This window comes from Hyla sarda, chromosome 8 (genome assembly GCF_029499605.1).
Source record: "Hyla sarda isolate aHylSar1 chromosome 8, aHylSar1.hap1, whole genome shotgun sequence".
In the NCBI taxonomy this organism is placed as follows: Eukaryota; Metazoa; Chordata; class Amphibia; order Anura; family Hylidae; genus Hyla; species Hyla sarda.
In genome coordinates, this window is record NC_079196.1 from 105,644,946 (window position 1) to 105,662,087 (window position 17,142).

General features: G+C 41.8%; 1 protein-coding gene across 4 annotated transcripts in view; it reads left to right on the forward strand.

Annotated features, from left to right (window-relative positions):
* Positions 1-17,142, forward strand: part of PARD3B (par-3 family cell polarity regulator beta) — a 1,515,381-nt gene that overhangs the window by 1,184,988 nt on the left and 313,251 nt on the right. For all 4 annotated transcript variants that reach the window (XM_056536585.1, XM_056536586.1, XM_056536588.1 and 1 more), the window contains one exon: positions 15,271-15,406. In XM_056536585.1, the coding sequence (XP_056392560.1) occupies positions 15,271-15,406 (136 nt within the window). The remainder of the gene's footprint in view (positions 1-15,270; positions 15,407-17,142) is intronic.

The window sequence follows — 17,142 nt, forward strand, 5'->3', positions numbered from 1 at the left end:
GGTTAATGAATAGAGTGACAGTGGACAGAATTGCAAAAAAGGGCCTTAAGGTGAAAATGGGCTAAGGCGTTAATTATCTTGGTCGCCCTCCTCTGCACCCTCTCCAGTTCAGCCATCTCCTTTTTATATATAGGTGCCCAAAATTGGACACAATACTCCATGTGTGGTCTGACTAATGATTTATACAGCAGCAAAACTATATTCTTGTCGCGTGCCTCTATGCCTCTCTTGATACATCCCATGACTTTGTTAGCTTTGGCAGCCGCTTCCTGGCACTGATCACTAAAGTAGAGTTTACTGTTCCCCAGTATCCCAAGTATTTTTCTGTAGTAGTTTTACCACTCTATGTGGGGACTACTGTATAAAAACAACTTGTGGATCCTTTCCTGCTGATACAAGGGCAACAAGCCACTTTAAGCTGCTGTTAGCCATTTCCACTTCTTGCACATGAACATAGCATACATGTATTATGTATTATATGTTTTTTTAGAGAAGTTTGAGAATACATGCAAAGTGCTTTAAAAAAAACCTAGCTTCAATCTATGCAAACAACCCTGTGGGTCAGAATATTTAAAGGGGTTCTCCGGTGCTTACACATCTTTTCCCTATCCAAAGGATAGGGGATAAGATGCCTGATCGCGGGAGTCCCGCCGCTGGGGACCCCCATGATCTTGCACACGGCACCCCGTTTGTAATCAGTCCACGGAGCGTGTTCGCTCCGGGTCTAATTACAGGCGACAACCGGGCTGGCGGCGTGTGATGTCACGCCTCCGCCCCCGTGTGACCTCATGCTCCACCCCTCAATGCAAGCCTACGGAAGGGGGAGTGACAGCTATCACGCCCACTCCTGTAGGCTTGCATTGAGGGGCGGAGCGTGACGTCATACGGGGGCAGAGGCGTGACGTCACACTCCGCCGGCCCGGTGGTCGCCTGTAATTAGACCCAGAGCGAACACACTCCGGGGACTGATTACAAATGGGGTGCCGCGTGCAAGATCACGGGGGTCCCCAGCGGCGGGACTCCCGCGATCAGGCATCTTATCCCCTATCCTTTGGATAGGGGAAAAGATGTGTAAGCACTGGAGAACCCCTTTAAGGCTTTTTTTTTTTTTTTACATCCAAGTTAGTATTAATATGAAAGTAAGACCTGTTTATAAGAGAGTCAGGACAGGCCATTGACTGCAAGATGAAAGCTCCAGAATAATTCTGCTGTTGTCTTTCATATAACTCATCCAGATATGTACAACTGAGCAAAATAACCCTGAAATTATTTTCAAAGGTTAACATTTTGGTCTCAATATTTTAAAAGGTTTTGGTTACCAAATTGCTAGTGCCTCTCCAATTCACTTTGCATGTAACCTTAAATTAAAAACAACTCTCAGAGATATTGCTCCGTGCCCCATCCACAGCCTTAAGTAATGTTTTCCAGGTGCAGTATAAATAAATTGTATTGAAAGCCAAGTAATGCTGTTTGGTATTTACATACCTTTATTTATGACTATAATAACACATGACAAAGAATGTATCACAAGTGCCCAGCTCTATAAAATAAGCTTGGAAAGCTCAGATTTATTCTTAATGCTATTCTGTTAACTGGTATAGACTGTCTGTTACCCCTGATGTTGTTTTCTTTTTAATTTTTTTTTATAACTTTTTTAGATATTTACTGCCAAATATGATTTACTCAAAATTAGATAAGTCTTTGGGGAAAAAAATTGAGGTTTTTAAAGAGGTACTCCAGTGGAAAACTTTTTGTTTTTAATCAACTGGTGCCAGAAAGTGACTTCTATTAACAAATCTGAATCCTTCCAGTACTTATTAGCTGCTGAATACTACAGAAGAAATTATGTTCTTTTTGGAACACAGAGCTCTCTGCTGACATCACGAGCACAGTGCTCTCTGCTGACATCTATGTCCATTTTAAGAACTGTCCAGAGTAGGAGAAAATCCCCATAGCAAACATAGGCTGCTCTGTACAGTTCCTAAAATGGACAGAGATGTCAGCAGAGAGCACTGTGGTCATGATGTCCCAAAAAGAAAATAATTTCCTCTGTAGTATTCAGCAGCTAATAAGTACTGTAAGGATTAAGATTTTTTTAAAGAAGTAATTTACAAATCTGTTTAACTTTCTGGCACCAGTTGATTAAAAAAAAAAAAAAGTTTTCCACCAGAGTGCCCCTTTAAGTCTTGAAAGTCTTAATAAGGCTTCATGGGGAGGGTAGAAGAGACCGATATTGTGATCATTATCTGTAAATGACGTGCAATTGTTCACAATGGCCAGCAGCAGACTTACATACAGTATGTCAAACATGGTCATCCATGTAGATTTCTTCAACATGTGAGCGTGAGAGAAGGTTCCCCTCATTGTGGACTTTAACCCCTTAAGGGCCAGGCCCATTTTGGTCTTAAGGACCAGACCAATTTTATTTTTGCATTTTCGTTTTTTCCTCCTCGCCTAAAAATCATAACTCTCTTAGATTTCCATCCACAGACCCATATGAGGGCTTGTTTTTTGCGTGACCAATTGTACTTTGCAATTACATCACTTATTTTACCATAAAATGTATGGCACAACCAAACCAATATTATTTATGTGAGAAAATTGAAAAGAAAACCACAATTTAGCAAATTTTGGAAGGTTTTTTTTTTTCACACTGTACACTTTCCGGTAAAAATGACATGTTTTCTTTATTCTGTGGGTCAATATTATTAAAATGATACCCATGTTATATGCTTTTCTATAATTGTACCGCTTAAAAAAAAATCTCAAACTATTTGAACAAAATTAGTATGTTTGAAATTGCCCTATTTTGACCACCTATAACTTTCTAATTTTTCCGTATATGGGGTGATATGAGGAGTCATTTTTTGTGCCATGATCTGTAGTTTTTATCAGTACCACTTTTGCTTAGGTATTACTTTTGATTAGTTTTTTCTGAAGTTTTTTTGGAATAAAATGTGACAAAAAAGCAGCAATTTTGGACTATTTTTTATTTTTTTAAATTTACACTGTTTGCCGTATGGGATAAGTAACAATATACTTTAATAGTTCAGACTTTTACGCACGTGGCGATACCGAATATGTGTATTAATTATTTTTTTACGATTTTTTGGGGGTAAAATAGGAAAAACGGACGTTTAACTTTTTTATTGGGGAGCTGATTTTTCAATTTTTTTTACCTTTTTATTTTACATTTTTTTACTTTTTTTTTTTTTTTTTTACACTTTTTATGTCCCCATAGGGGATTATTCATAGCAATCTGTTGATTGCTAATACTCTTCAGTGCTATGTATAGGACACAGCACTTCTCAGTATTATCGGTGATCTTCTGCTCTGGTCTGCTCGATCTCAGACCAGAGCAGAAGACCCCGGGAGACGGCCAGAGCCAGGTGAGGGGACCTGCGGCCGCCATGCTGGATGATCAGATCCCCGGGGCAGCGCTGCAGGCAATCCGATCATCCATTCAAAGTACCGCACTGATGCAGATGCCGTGATCTGTATTGATGATGGCATCGGAGGGGTTAATGGCAGACATCCACGTGATCGCTGATGTCCGCCATTACCGGCGGGTCCCTGACTGCTCATAGCAGCCGGGACCTGCCGGGCATGACGCGAGCACCGCTCCGGTGCTCGCGATCATGGTGGCGTGTAAATGTACGTCATGGTGTGCTAAGTACCACATCACATGACGTCCATTGTCGTTAAGGGGTTAAGCCTCTGTTCTCATGGTGGAATGTCCACATTGATAATGCAGACATTCCACAGACAGTGGAGCACCAGCAGAACATGCCGACACTAAGACCTTTTGGAAATACACCCTCTCATAAACGTCAATGCATTTTTGAGCGGAATTTGTAAAAGCATTCAATGTTTTTTTTTTTTACACTTTTTATGTCCCCATAATCAGGATTTTAGTGGCAGATGTTGCTGCCTGCAGAAATTTTGCTGTGTGAACAAGGCAGCAGAATCAATGCTGCTGCAGAATGTCCGTGTGGAATACTCATGCACAATTCCCCACAGACATTTTGCCGTGTGCACATAGTCTAACAGTGCTGAAACTATTGGGCACAGGTAGAAGCCACAAAACTTTTTCTTTTTATGTGCAAAGAACTGAGAACTGTGAAAGTAATGGGATCTGTCCTGGAGCCAGTTGTTGAGTAAGGCATTTAACCCTGGATGGAAAGTGTACCCCCAAGAGGCTTGTGGCGTTATGTATGTTAAAAGTGGTATGCAACAATTGTCACTTGTTTATTGTGTACCCAACAAGCATATATGCCTCATTGCAAAAAATATCATAAAAGACATGTCACTACCCAATTTTTGCCCCCCATTGTGGCTTGGAGTAAGGAGTTGGACAAACACCCCACCACTATGGTCTTCATATTCTTCTATTAGGCTGAATCGATACTTAAAAATATACACAATCCATGTATGTTGTAGGCTAAGCAAATCAGAATACTATATTTAGGGACATTTTAATTTTGAAACCCTATTAGTTGCACTGGCTGAATGTTAATGTTTTTGTGTTTTATGTTTGGTTTATGTGTGTACTGCAGCTTTAAAGTGCTATACACCTAGATAATTAAGTGATTTCCTCTGTAGCTATTCCCCCCCCCCCCCCTAATTCTTCTCTATAACTTCATGTTCTCTTGCAGTATAAATAGTCATGTAAACCTGAGACAAGCCTCTGCATTTTAAGCAGGGCTGTTTCTCTCTCCCGTTTGCCGCTCCAGTCACAGTGCCATCTGATTAAAAACATTTTTCATCATTTAGAATTGTAAAAAGAAACTCATGACAGATTATCGTCACAGTCAACTTTTTTTTTGCCTCAAATGTGAGAAAATTGGGCATTTTTAATATTGTCTTATCTGTCTTGTGTTCTTTATTACTGATGACTTCATTCAGGTTGAATTCAATGCTTTGGTTTCATTGGGGTAAACTAATAGATTATGTATGCGATATTTGCACAGCACTGATTGAATTCATCTGGTGGGTTTCAATGCAGTTCATATATTCACATAATTGTCAGGAGTCAGATGAAATTCGGGACTGTTGCTCTCAGACATTGTAGCCTCTCACATTACCTGGCACTGGGTGACGCATAAATAATGCCTTGACTTGAAGTCTCATAGTACAATTCCATCCTAGCAGGGGAAATGGACATTGACTAACCCTTTGAGTCTGAGGCTCAGAGATAATATTTGACTGGCATGTGGCCTTCTAGTTTTACATAGGAAAAAGAAACATTCCTTTGCTTTTTTCTCATGACAAAGTACCCTTTTTTAGCCCCTGAATATACAGTAAGGGTATGTAGACTGTGTGAAATAGCATGCTGTGGAGAGGAAAGTAAAAATATAAGAAGTCTGTACGGTTATTGTAGAGTACAGCAATGTCATAGCAACTATATTCTGTAGGGCTGGGACTACACAGCAATTTGGCCACAATGGGTCATGCAACCAAAAATCTCAGTGTTTCATTCCGTGGATCCTCCTGTGTCACAGGAATATACAGAAAAATATATTCAAAATGGAAGGTCATAATGAAACCAACTTGACTTACATTAGGTGCTCTGCAGTGCGATAGTGGAACAAAGAGATTTGTGGCATTTAGGAAGCCCCTATGGTGCCAGCACAGCAAAAAAAAAAAAAAAAAAAACACGGTATACTATTTTAGAAACTACATTCCTCAAGGCACGTAACAATGGGTACAGTGAGCCTTAACACCTCACAGGTGTTTCACGACTTTTTGTTAAAGTTCACTAAAATGCTGGTTTTCCCCCAAATTTTACATTTTTACAAGGGGTAATAGGAGAAAATGACCCCCAAAATTTGTAACCCCATTGGAAATACCCCATGTGTGGAAGTCAAGTGCTCTGCTGGCGCACTACAAATCTCAGAAGAGAAGGAGCACTATTGAGCTTTTGGAGGGTGAATTTGTTTGGAATGGAAGTCAGGGGCTTTGCGTTTACAAAGCCCCCCGTGGTGCCAGAACAGTGGACCCCACCACATGTGACCCCATTTTGGAAACTACACCCCTCATTGAATTTCGTAAGGGGTGCAGTGAGTATTTACACCCCACTGGCGTTTGACAGAACTTTGGAACAGTGGGCTGTGCAAATGAAAAATAAAATTTTTCATTTTCAAGGACCACTGTTCCAAAAATCTGTCAGACACCAGTGGGGCGTAAATGCTCACTGTACCCCTTATTACAGTACATGAGGGGTGTAGTTTCCAAAACGGGGTCACATGTGGGGGGGGGGTCCATTGTTCTGGCACTATGGGTGTAAACACACGTGGCCTTCAATTCCGGACAAATTTTCTCTTCAAAAGCCCAATGTCACTCCTTCTCTTCTGAGCATTGTAGTACGCCCGCAGAGCACTATACATCCACATATGGGGTATGTTCCTACTCAGAAGAAATGGAGTTACAAATTTTGGGGGGGCTTTTTTTTCCTATTTTACCATGTGAAAATGAAAAATTTTGAGTAACAACAGCATTTTGGTGAATAATTTTTTTTATGAAAATTTGTCAAACACCTGTGGGGTGTTAAGGCTCACTATACCCCTTGTTACATTCCGTGAGGGGTGCAGTTTCCAAAATGGGGTCACATGTGGGTATTTATTTTTTTGCGTTTATATCAGAACTGCTGTAAAATCGGCCACCCCTGTGCCAATCACCAATTTAGGCCTCAAATGTACATAGTGCGCTCTCACTCCTGAGCCTTGTTATGTGCCCACAGAGCATTTTATGCCCACATATGGGGTATTTCCATACTCAGGAGAAATTTCAATACAAATTTTGGTGGCCTTTTTTTCCTTTTAACGCTTGTGAAAATAAAAAGTATGGGGCAACACCAGCATGTTAGTGTAAAAATTTTAATTATTTTACACTAACAGGCTGGTGTAGCCCCCAAATTTTTCTTTTCATAAGGGGTAAAGGAGAAACCCCCCCCAAAATTTGTAGTTCAATTTCTCCCGAGTACGGAATTAACCCATATGTGGCCCTAAACTGTTTCCTTGAAATATGACAGGACTCCGAAGTGAGAGAGCACCATGCGCATTTGAGGACTAAATTAGGGATTGCATAAGGGTGGACATAGGGGTATTCTACGCCAGTGATTCCCAAACAGGGTGCCTCCAGCTGTTGCTAAACTCGCAGCATGCCTGGACACTCAGTGGCTCTCCGGAAATGTTGGGAGTTGTTGTTTTGCAACAGCTGGAGGCTCTGTTTTGGAAACACTGCAGTACGATACGTTTTTCATTTTTATACGGGGGACAGTGTAAGGGGGTGTATATGTAGTGTTTTACTCTTTATTTTGTGTTAGTGTAGTGTAGTGTTTTTAGGGTACATTCGCACTGGCGGGTTAGGGTGAGTTTCCCGCGTAGCTCAAACTTGAAGCAGGAAACTCACTGTAAATCCGCCTGTGTGAATGTACCCTGTACATTCACATGGGTGGGCAAACCTCCAGCTGTTTCATAACTACAACTCCCAGCATGTACTGACAGACCGTGCATGCTTGGAGTTGTACTTTTGCAACAGCTGGAGGCACGCTCGTTGGAAAACCTTCAGTTAGGTTCTGTTACCTAACTCAGTATTTTCCAACCAGTGTGCCTCCAGCTCTTGCTAAACTGCCTTCCAGCATGTACTGATCGCCGAAGGGCATGCTGGGAGATGTAGTTATGCAACAGCTGGAGGTACGCAGCAATAAATCCCAGCATGCCGAGACAGCTGTTTGCTGTTTGAGCATGCTGGGATTTGCAGTTTTGCAACATCTGGAGGGCCACAGTTTAGAGACCACTGCACAGTGATCTCCAAACTGTGGCCCTCCAGATGTTACAAAACTACAAATCCCAGCATGCCCAGACAGCAAACTGCTGTGTGGACATGCTGGGAGTTGTAGTTTTGCAAGATCTAGAGGGCCACAGTTTAGAGACCACTGCACAGTGATCTCAAAACTGTAGCCCTCCAGCTGTTGCAAAACTACAAATCCCAGCATGCCCAAACAACTGTCTGGGCATGCTGGGAGTTGTAGTTTTGCAACATCTGGAGGGCTACAGTTTAGAGACCACTATATAGTGGTCTCAAAGTGTAGCCCTCAAGATGTTGCTAGGCAACTCACCGTCTTCCGTAGGATCCAGGGAGCCGCATCGCCGTCCTCTGCTACCGCCGCCAATCGTCGCCACCGCCGATGAGTAAGTGGACTTCGGCGCCGGTCCTCTTCAGTTTCCCCATTCTGCCCAGCTTACAGTGGGTGGGCAGAACAGGGAAACCAAAAATTAACCCCCCCCCGCCCCCGATCTGCTATTGGTCGTCGCTTCTAGATGACCAATAGCAGGGATAGGAGGAGTGGCACCCCTGCCACCTCACTCATATCCCTTCAGAGGGATCGTGGGTGCCTTGGACAACCCCGATCCCCCTTATTTTCTCGGTCACCGGGTCACTATAGACCCGTATGACCCGGAATTGCGCATATCTCCGGTGTGAATTCACCGGCGATTTGCGGCGATCGCCGACATGGGGGGGGGGTGACATTTGTGCAGGGGGCCTGCTGATCGATATCAGCAGTTATCCCCCGGTCCCCTTCCCGGCACGCGGTGGGGACCGAAATTACCATGAATGTACATGTACGTCATGGGTCCTTAACTACCAGGGTACATGACGTACCAGGATGACATGGGTCCTTAACAGGTTAAACTGGTTTCTTGAACATGACAATGAGTTCACTGTACCCCAATGGCCTCATGGTCAACAGATCCCAATCCGACAGAGTACTTTTAGTTGTGGTGAAACAGGAGATTCACATTATGGATGTGCAGCTGATAAATCTGCAACAACTAAATAAGGCTATGATGTCTATATGGGCAAAATTTCTGAGGAATGTTTCTAGCACCTAGTAGAAAGTATGCCACGAAGAATGTTCTAAAGGCAAAAGGGAGTCCAACCTGGTACTGGCAAGTTGTACCTAATAAAATAGCCAGTGGGTGTATATTTTAAGACTGAAAAATAGCCCTATGACCTACCAAGGCAGCCCTATACCAGACAATGCTTATTGGGGTCATGAACAGATTTCCCTACATATGGAAAGTCATCATTGATTGATAATTATTCTGATCAAAAACACAGTTGTTCAGAAGACTGTAGTAACACACAGTAGTTCCACCGGTATATTTCTTGGTGTAGTAGTGATAGATCAGAAAGGCAGTCCATATCTGACCTGAAAACTGGAGTCCTCTAGTTATTTTTTGCAGATAATATGAAAGATGATACAGTATGTTATGAATATAAGAATGCATAATGTAAGGCATGTTATTGTTTATCATTGGCTCTAATGTGATTTGGTATTTAATCTCAGGCAGGCTTGGCCTTTTAAAGATGCAGTCAGTCATTGTTCTACTATAAATGTAAATAACTTCAGATTAGATCTGCCACATTGATTGAAGCTCGCTCAATATATTGGTGGAGATCCCAAAAAAGGTTTTATGCAAAGTATTAAAATGAACTTAGCAGTTAAATATGTACAGTGTAAATCTGTATTTCTTATTCAGTTTAACTGTTTCATTGGTGGGTATATTAGGTGAGGCAGCACAGTCCTGCAGAATTTTTAGGATTTAAAGATTTATCCAGTTGTAATACATTATGATGGGTTGCATAGATATCTTTGATAATCATATTGATAAGGGAAGTTCTAGTAGCTGGGATCAACACTTCTTCCTGAAAACAGGTTGCTAGTAAGTATTGTTTTTTTTTTTTTTTTGGAAAGTCTCGCTCCTAATCTCTCAGTGCCCAGAGGTAGGCACATATTGGTGCTGTAGACACTACTCATCAATTAGGTCACATCAAATGTCATATATAGCTTCAAAATATTTGTATCATGGCATCATGCTAACATATTATGCAGCATTCTTCATGTCCCATTTTGGGTATCTTCAGCATTCATAAACGAGAGCCCAGCGGTGACCAAAAAATCTTGTCTCAGTCATTTAACCCCTTAGATGCTGTGGTCAATAGTGGAAAACAGACCCTCAACATATCAATTGTGTTGCACATTTCTATATTTACACCTACATTATTTAAAGGGGTATTCCAGGAAAAAAAACTTTATTTTATATATATCAACTGGCTCAAGAAAGTTAAACAGATTTGTAAATTACTTCTATTAAAAAATCTTAATCCTTTTAGTACTTATGAGCTTCTGAAGTTAAGGTTGATCTTTTCTGTCTAAGTGCTCTCTGATGACATGTGTCTCGGGAACCGCCCAGTTTAGAAGAGGTTTGCTATGGGAATTTGCTTCTAAACTGGGCGTTTCCTGAGACACGTGTCATCAGAGAGCACTTAGACAGAAAATAACAACCTTAACTTCAGAAGCTCATAAGTACTGAAAGGATTAAGATTTTTTAATAGAAGTAATTTACAAATCTAACATGGGGAAGAGTACGGCAATGCCGCCGAGCTTCCTGCACTCACCGCTACAGCTTCCAACGGTATGCTCCTAGACGACTTCGTCCAGCGGGGACTCTAGATGACAGGGGCGCTCAGACTTGCCTCAAGGAGCGTACTGTCTAGGAGCGTACTGTTGGAAGCTGTAGCGGTGAGTGCAGGAAGCTTGGCGGCATTGCCGTACTCTTCCCCACATTTGATATTGTGTTTTCTATTTACTTCCTAGCACCACCGGACAGCATACTTTGGATTTCTGTACAGTGCTGGTTGTCTCACTACTCTCATTAGGCTTTCTTAATCAGTGGTGCCATCCAGATATTATTTTTTGTATTAATTTACAAATCTGTTTAACTTTCTGGAGCCAGTTGATATATTTAAAAAAAAGTTTTTTCCTGGATAACCCCTTTAATATAGTAACAGTAAAACCTGCAGATAATCTGTTACCCATGCAAACTTTTTTGCATATTTGTGGTGAAATCCAAGATAAATACTTTCCCAGTTGCTTGAAAAATTGAGGTTTAGTTAGAAATAACAGAGAATACTGTCAATTATTGTCTTTGGGCAGAATAAGTAGGACTCCAACTAAGACACTTCTAGGATTCAGGATTTTCTCAGCTTTTTACGCTGAAGTCTTGCTCCATATCATATAAACCTTACTGCGATAAAGTGGCAAGGAAAGGGTGTATTTCCTTGGTTCACTTTGGAGAAACCTTCACCTTGGGCCTAATTAATGAGTCAGCAGAGAGGGGAGGTCTTTATTAGGAAGAGACTCTCTGTGATCTGGGCTCTCCCCAGGAAACAGCAGGCTGGCTGTAAGGGGAGACACGGGCCCTGTTGAGGAAACACACAGCTGGAGCTGTGAGTGGTCCAAGAAGTGGTGTGAACTGTGAGTAGCAGGTTGCTGGAGGCACATGTTTAACTGGCTGAGGGTAACTCACCAGTTAGTAGTCAGGGCATGCTGATATGTGTAGTCAGTGACCAGACGGTCTAGGATTTTATTTTGTTCCTGCGTTGTTTGTTTTTTCCTGCAGCCTGTCTAAATAAAGTTGGCAAGGTGCCAGACTTGCTTAAAATAACCGTTGTCTGACGATTTATTGAGAGGAAACGTGTCCCGTGGCAGTGTCCAGGACGATCCCAGAGCTATCCCCAAGGTGACAACCTTACAGTATGTATGGCAGAGCTCAGCTTCACGCTCTCTATCATGTAGAGAATCACTTGACAGGCTTGCACTCTCTCTATATTCGTACACATGATTGTCTCGATTTCCTTTTTGTATTCTCTTTCATAAGCGCTTATTTAGCACTCCACAGCTTAGGGATTGGTGTTTTCTATGGACAAAGTGGGTCGGTGTACACTGATTTTACTTTAGTGGTAGCACGAGACAGAGTCTAAAACCCGCACAAGTGGCTCAGGTAGTGCAGCTCATCCAGGATGGCACATCAATGCGAGCTGTGGCAAGAAGGTTTTCTGTGTCTGTCAGCGTAGTGTCCAGAGCATGGAGACGCTATCAGGAGACAGGCTAGTACATCAGAAGACATTGAGGAGGCCGTAGGAGGGCAAAAACCCAGCAGCAGGACCACTTCCTCTGCCTTTGTGCAAGGAGGAGCAGGAGGAGCACTGCCAGAGCCCTGCAAAATTACCTCCAACAGGCCACATATGTGAATGTGTCCACTCAAATGGTAAGAAACAGACTCCATGAGGGTGGTATGAGGGACCGACATCCACAGGTGGGGGTTGTGCTTACAGCCTAACACCGTGCAGGATGTTTGGCATTTGCCAGAGAACACCAAGATTGCCAAATTCGCCACTGACACCCTGTGCTCTTCACAGATGAAAGCAGGTTCACACTGAGCACATGTAACAGACGTGACAGAGTCTGGAGACGCCGTAGAGAATGTTCTGCTGCCTGCAACATCCTCCAGCATGACCAGTTTGGTGGTGGGTCAGTAATGGTGTAGCATTTCTTTGGGGGGCCGCACAGCCCTCCATGTGCTTGCCAGAGGTAGCCTGACTGCCATTAAGTACCGAGATGAGATCCTCAGACGCTTGTGAAACCACATGCTGTTGCAGTTTGCCCTGGGTTCCTCCTAATGCAAGACAATGCTAGACCTTATGTGGCTAGAGTGTGTCAGCAGTTCCTGCAAGAGGAAGGCATTGATGCCATGGACTGGCCCGCCTATTCCCCAGACCTGAATCCGATTGAGCACATCTGGGACATCATGTCTCGCTCCATCCACCAACGCCACGTTGCACCACAGACTCTCCAGGAGTTGGCGGATGCTTTAGTCCACCTCATCAGGAGCATGCCCAGACATTGTAGGGAGGTCATACGGGCACGTGGAGGCCACACACACTGCTGAGCCTCATTTAGACTTGTTTTAAGGACATTACATCAAAGCTGGATCAGCCTGTAGTGTGGTTTTCCACTTTGATTTTGAGTGTGACTCCATATCCAGACCTCCATGGGTTGATAAATTTGATTGCCATTGATAATTTTTGTGTGATTTTGTTGTCAACACATTCAGCTATGTAAAGACGAAAGTATTTTATATGATTAGTTTCTAGGATTTTTCTGAGCAGTGTATATACTTTATTTATGGAGTGACTGGATGGATGATACAGAAACAAATAATTGCAATGTACTAATAATACTGTAGTAATAATAATCCATCTAATCACAACAATATGATATATAAACAATTATGATATTATAAAATACACAGAATATTAAAAACCAGTGCTTTTATTTATATGAAGTAGATATACTTCTAGATAAGTCCTGCTTTTGTGCTACTGGACAGCCAGTATATAAGTCACCTGTGGAGGAATAAAACCCATGTCCTAAGTACAGAAGAGTGTCTCGACTTAGTCAAAGAGTATACTGTATGTACTATTTGAGACTAGCACATTTCATAGTTAGTCATTGATGTTGTGCTTGAGTTTAGGGATTTTGCAGTTTTCTTGTCATGTTGCTGTCAACCTTTCCTTTAATTCCTCTGCCAGTTACAGAATCCCCCGCATATTGCCTCTAATGACTTAGATGAACAATATCCTCTCCATATACACTGCTCAAAAAAATAAAGGGAACACTAAGATAACACATCCTAGATCTGAATGAATGGGCTAATCGTATGAAATACTTTTGTCTTTACATAGTTGAATGTGTTGACAACAAAATCACACAAAAATTATCAATGGCAATCAAATGTATTAACCCATGGAGGTCTGGATATGGAGTCACACTCAAAATCAAAGTGGAAAACCACACTACAGGCTGATCCAACTTTGATGTAATGGCCTTAAAACAAGTCACAATGAGGCTCAGTAGTGTGTGTGGCCTCCACGTGCCTGTATGACCTCCCTACAATACCTGGGCATGCTCCTGAGGAGGTGGCGGATGGTCTCCTGAGGGATGTCCTCCCAGACCTGGACTAAAGCATCCGCCAACTCCTGGACAATCTGTGGTGCAACGTGGCGTTGGTGGATGGAGCGAGACATGATGTCCCAGATGTGCTCAATTGTATTCAGGTCTGGGGAATGGGCTGCCAGTCCATAGCATCAATGCCTTCCTCTTGCAGAAACTGCTAACACACTCCAGCCACATGAGGTCTAGCATTGTCTTGCATTAGGAGGAACCCAGGGCCAACTGCACCAGCATATGTTCTCACAAGGGGTCTGAGGATCTCATCTCGCCGGGCTCTGGCAGTGCTCCTCCTTGCACAAAGATGGCAGTAACGGTCCTGCTGCTGGGTTGTTGCCCTCATATAGCCTCCTCCACGTCTCCTGATGTACTGGCCTGTCTCCTGGTAGCGCCTCGATGCTCTAGACACTACACTGCAGACACATCAAACCTTCTTGCCCGCGTTGATGTGCCATCCTGGATTAGCTGCACTATCTGAGCCACTTGTATGGGTTGTAGACTCTGTCTCCTGCTACCACTAGAGTGAAAGCAATGTCAGCATTCAAAAGTGACCAACACATCAGCCAGGAAGCATAGGAACTGAGATGTGGTCTGTGGTTACCACCTGCAGAACCACTCCTTTATTGGCGATGTCTTGCTAATTGCCTATAATTTCCACCTGTTGTCTGTTCCATTTGCACAACAGCATGTGAAATTGATTGTCAATCAGTGTTGCTTCCTGAGTGGACAGTGTGATTTCACAGAAGTGTGATCGACTTGGAGTTACATTGTGTTGTTTAAGGGTTCCCTTTATTTATTTTTTGGAGCAGTCTATATTATACTGTGTAAAATTTGAAAGAGTGTGGGATTTGAATAAAATACTGGATAGTTGTGGGTTAGAAAAAGGTCATAATGCAAAAGCAGAGTGCCTATAAATGAGGAAATCTAAGCAGAGACCAACAAATAAAAGATGGATGATTCCACACTGCTGCTTCCAGCAGGGAAATAGGATGTTTTCATTCCTATTTCTTTGGAGACTACAGCAAAATCAGCTTTCTGTGCATGAAGAATCTGCTTCCGTGCAGGTGTTGACTTCTATGAAGATTTATAATTTTTTGTCTCTGCTCACCCAGGATTGTTATTGCTTTTGGGCAGTGGGAATGCTATTTGCACCATTGTTTGCATAATACTGAATATTCATGACCATCTTGTTTATAGATAAGCTAAGGAATATTTTCATTGTCTGAAATACTCATTTTTATTCTGCAGCAGTTAAACTCCTAATATAAGCATTATTCAACATCCAGATGGTAACAGGCTTCATTGCAAATAATGTCTGCAAACATTAACAATTTGCATAGGAGCAAGTACCTTTCTGCAAGGCTGTTTATAAATATGCATTTTATGCATTGCCTTTTTTTTTTTTTTTTTAGTGGCCACTCCACATCTGGGAATGTAGACCGTATCCAGCAGCTACGGATGGAGTATCAACAAGCAAAACGGGAAGGCTTTCCTTTGTATGACAGTGAGGATGCTGCAGGACGGTTCCTGGAATATGAACAGAGTTGGGTAAGAACTGGATAAACCTTTTCCATTTCAGATTGATGTATGGATACAAAATACTGTATAAGAAGATAGTATAATGTCAGAAAGTTCTGCAATTTTGGTGGTCAAGTTTCCCCTATAATCTCTATAGAAACAATCCCAGTGGGAAATAACTCACATGGTTGTGTAGTATGTTGATTGTGCTGGTTGGTTCAAGCAGAATTCATACTCGATAGACTTAAACCTAAACTTGTATATCTGAAGTTGTATAAGATAAGATGTTGTATCAACAACAACTGTTGGAAATATAATTTTTTTTTTAAATCAACTGGTACCAGAAAGTTAAACAGATTAGTAAATTACTTCTATTAAAAAAATATTTATCCTTCCAGTTCTTATCAGTGGCTGAATATTACAGAGAAAGTTCTTTTGTTTTTGGATTTCTTTTTTTTTTTTTTTTCCTGTGCACAGTGCTCTCTTCTGACACCTCTGTCTGTATCAGGAACTATCCAGAGCAGCATATTTTTACTATGGGGATTTGCTTGTGTTCTGGACAGTTCCTGACACGGACAGAGGTGTCAGCAGAGAACACTGTGGACAGAATAAAAAATAAATCCAAAAAGAAAAGGACTTTCTCTGTAGTATTCAGCAGCTAATAATTTACAAATCGGTTTAATTTTCTGGCACCAGTTGATTAAAAAAAATATATTCTCCACCGGAGTACTCCTTTAAAGCTATAACTGCACAATGTCACATTTTTAATTCTCTTTTTTCCAAATTCTTTCTTCACAGACTCCTTGCTCTTTCAGTAATTTATAGGCAACCTACCAATTGCTAAAACAGAAACTTGGGGGGAAATTTCTTAACATCTGCGCCTGTTGTTGAGCATCAATAAGTCACAATGTTTTTGTACAAAACTTTATGACTTTTTGACAATTTGACACTAACCACATTTAATCCAGTACATAAGAAACAGCGTATAAAGATCATAGTTATGAAAAATATATTTTATTTAACAAATATGCATGAAAGACAGGACACAATAAAATCACATAAAAAATGGTGCTACGGTGAGAACTGATAGAAAGATGGGGGCTATGCACGCCCCCATCTAAGTACAAAATATGCAACATATGAAATGCAACTAAGTGCAAGAGAAGCCACTTGGAACTAGCAGCATAAATATGAGGCACTGCTCCTTTAAGAGAAGAGCTATAGCAGCTACAATGGTAAAAAGTGCATCAAAGGAGTATGTATATGGCTCAACAGTTAGTAACAATAAAGTAGCAGCAAAGCAATAAAGTGCCATGTGCAAAGTAAGCAGGCTAGTTCATACATGGGCATAAACAGATGTAAACAGGCATAAATGTAAACATAAATATCAAAGTACACTAGTTAATAGTGATACCAGCAAGTGCAATGTGCAGGCCTCCACACCCAAACGTTTCTGCTCCTAGGCTTCTTCCGGGGCATCACATTTGGGCATGTGAGAGGGGCTTCCTGCAAAGTGGTTGTGGCCTCCCAGACATGTTGAATTTAGTACAACTTATGCTAGTGAACTAGTGTAAGTTGTAGCTGAGATCTTCACTAACTTTAATGTCTATCTCTAGGAAGAAGGCCTATGCAGCTGTTTTGCTGCTAACATCTCTCAATGGGTGGAGTGATTTGGAACTGCTCTGCTCATATTAAAGGGGTATTCCGGAACTGGCTCCAGAAAGTTAACCCCTTAAAGGGATATTCCGCCCCTAGACATCTTATCC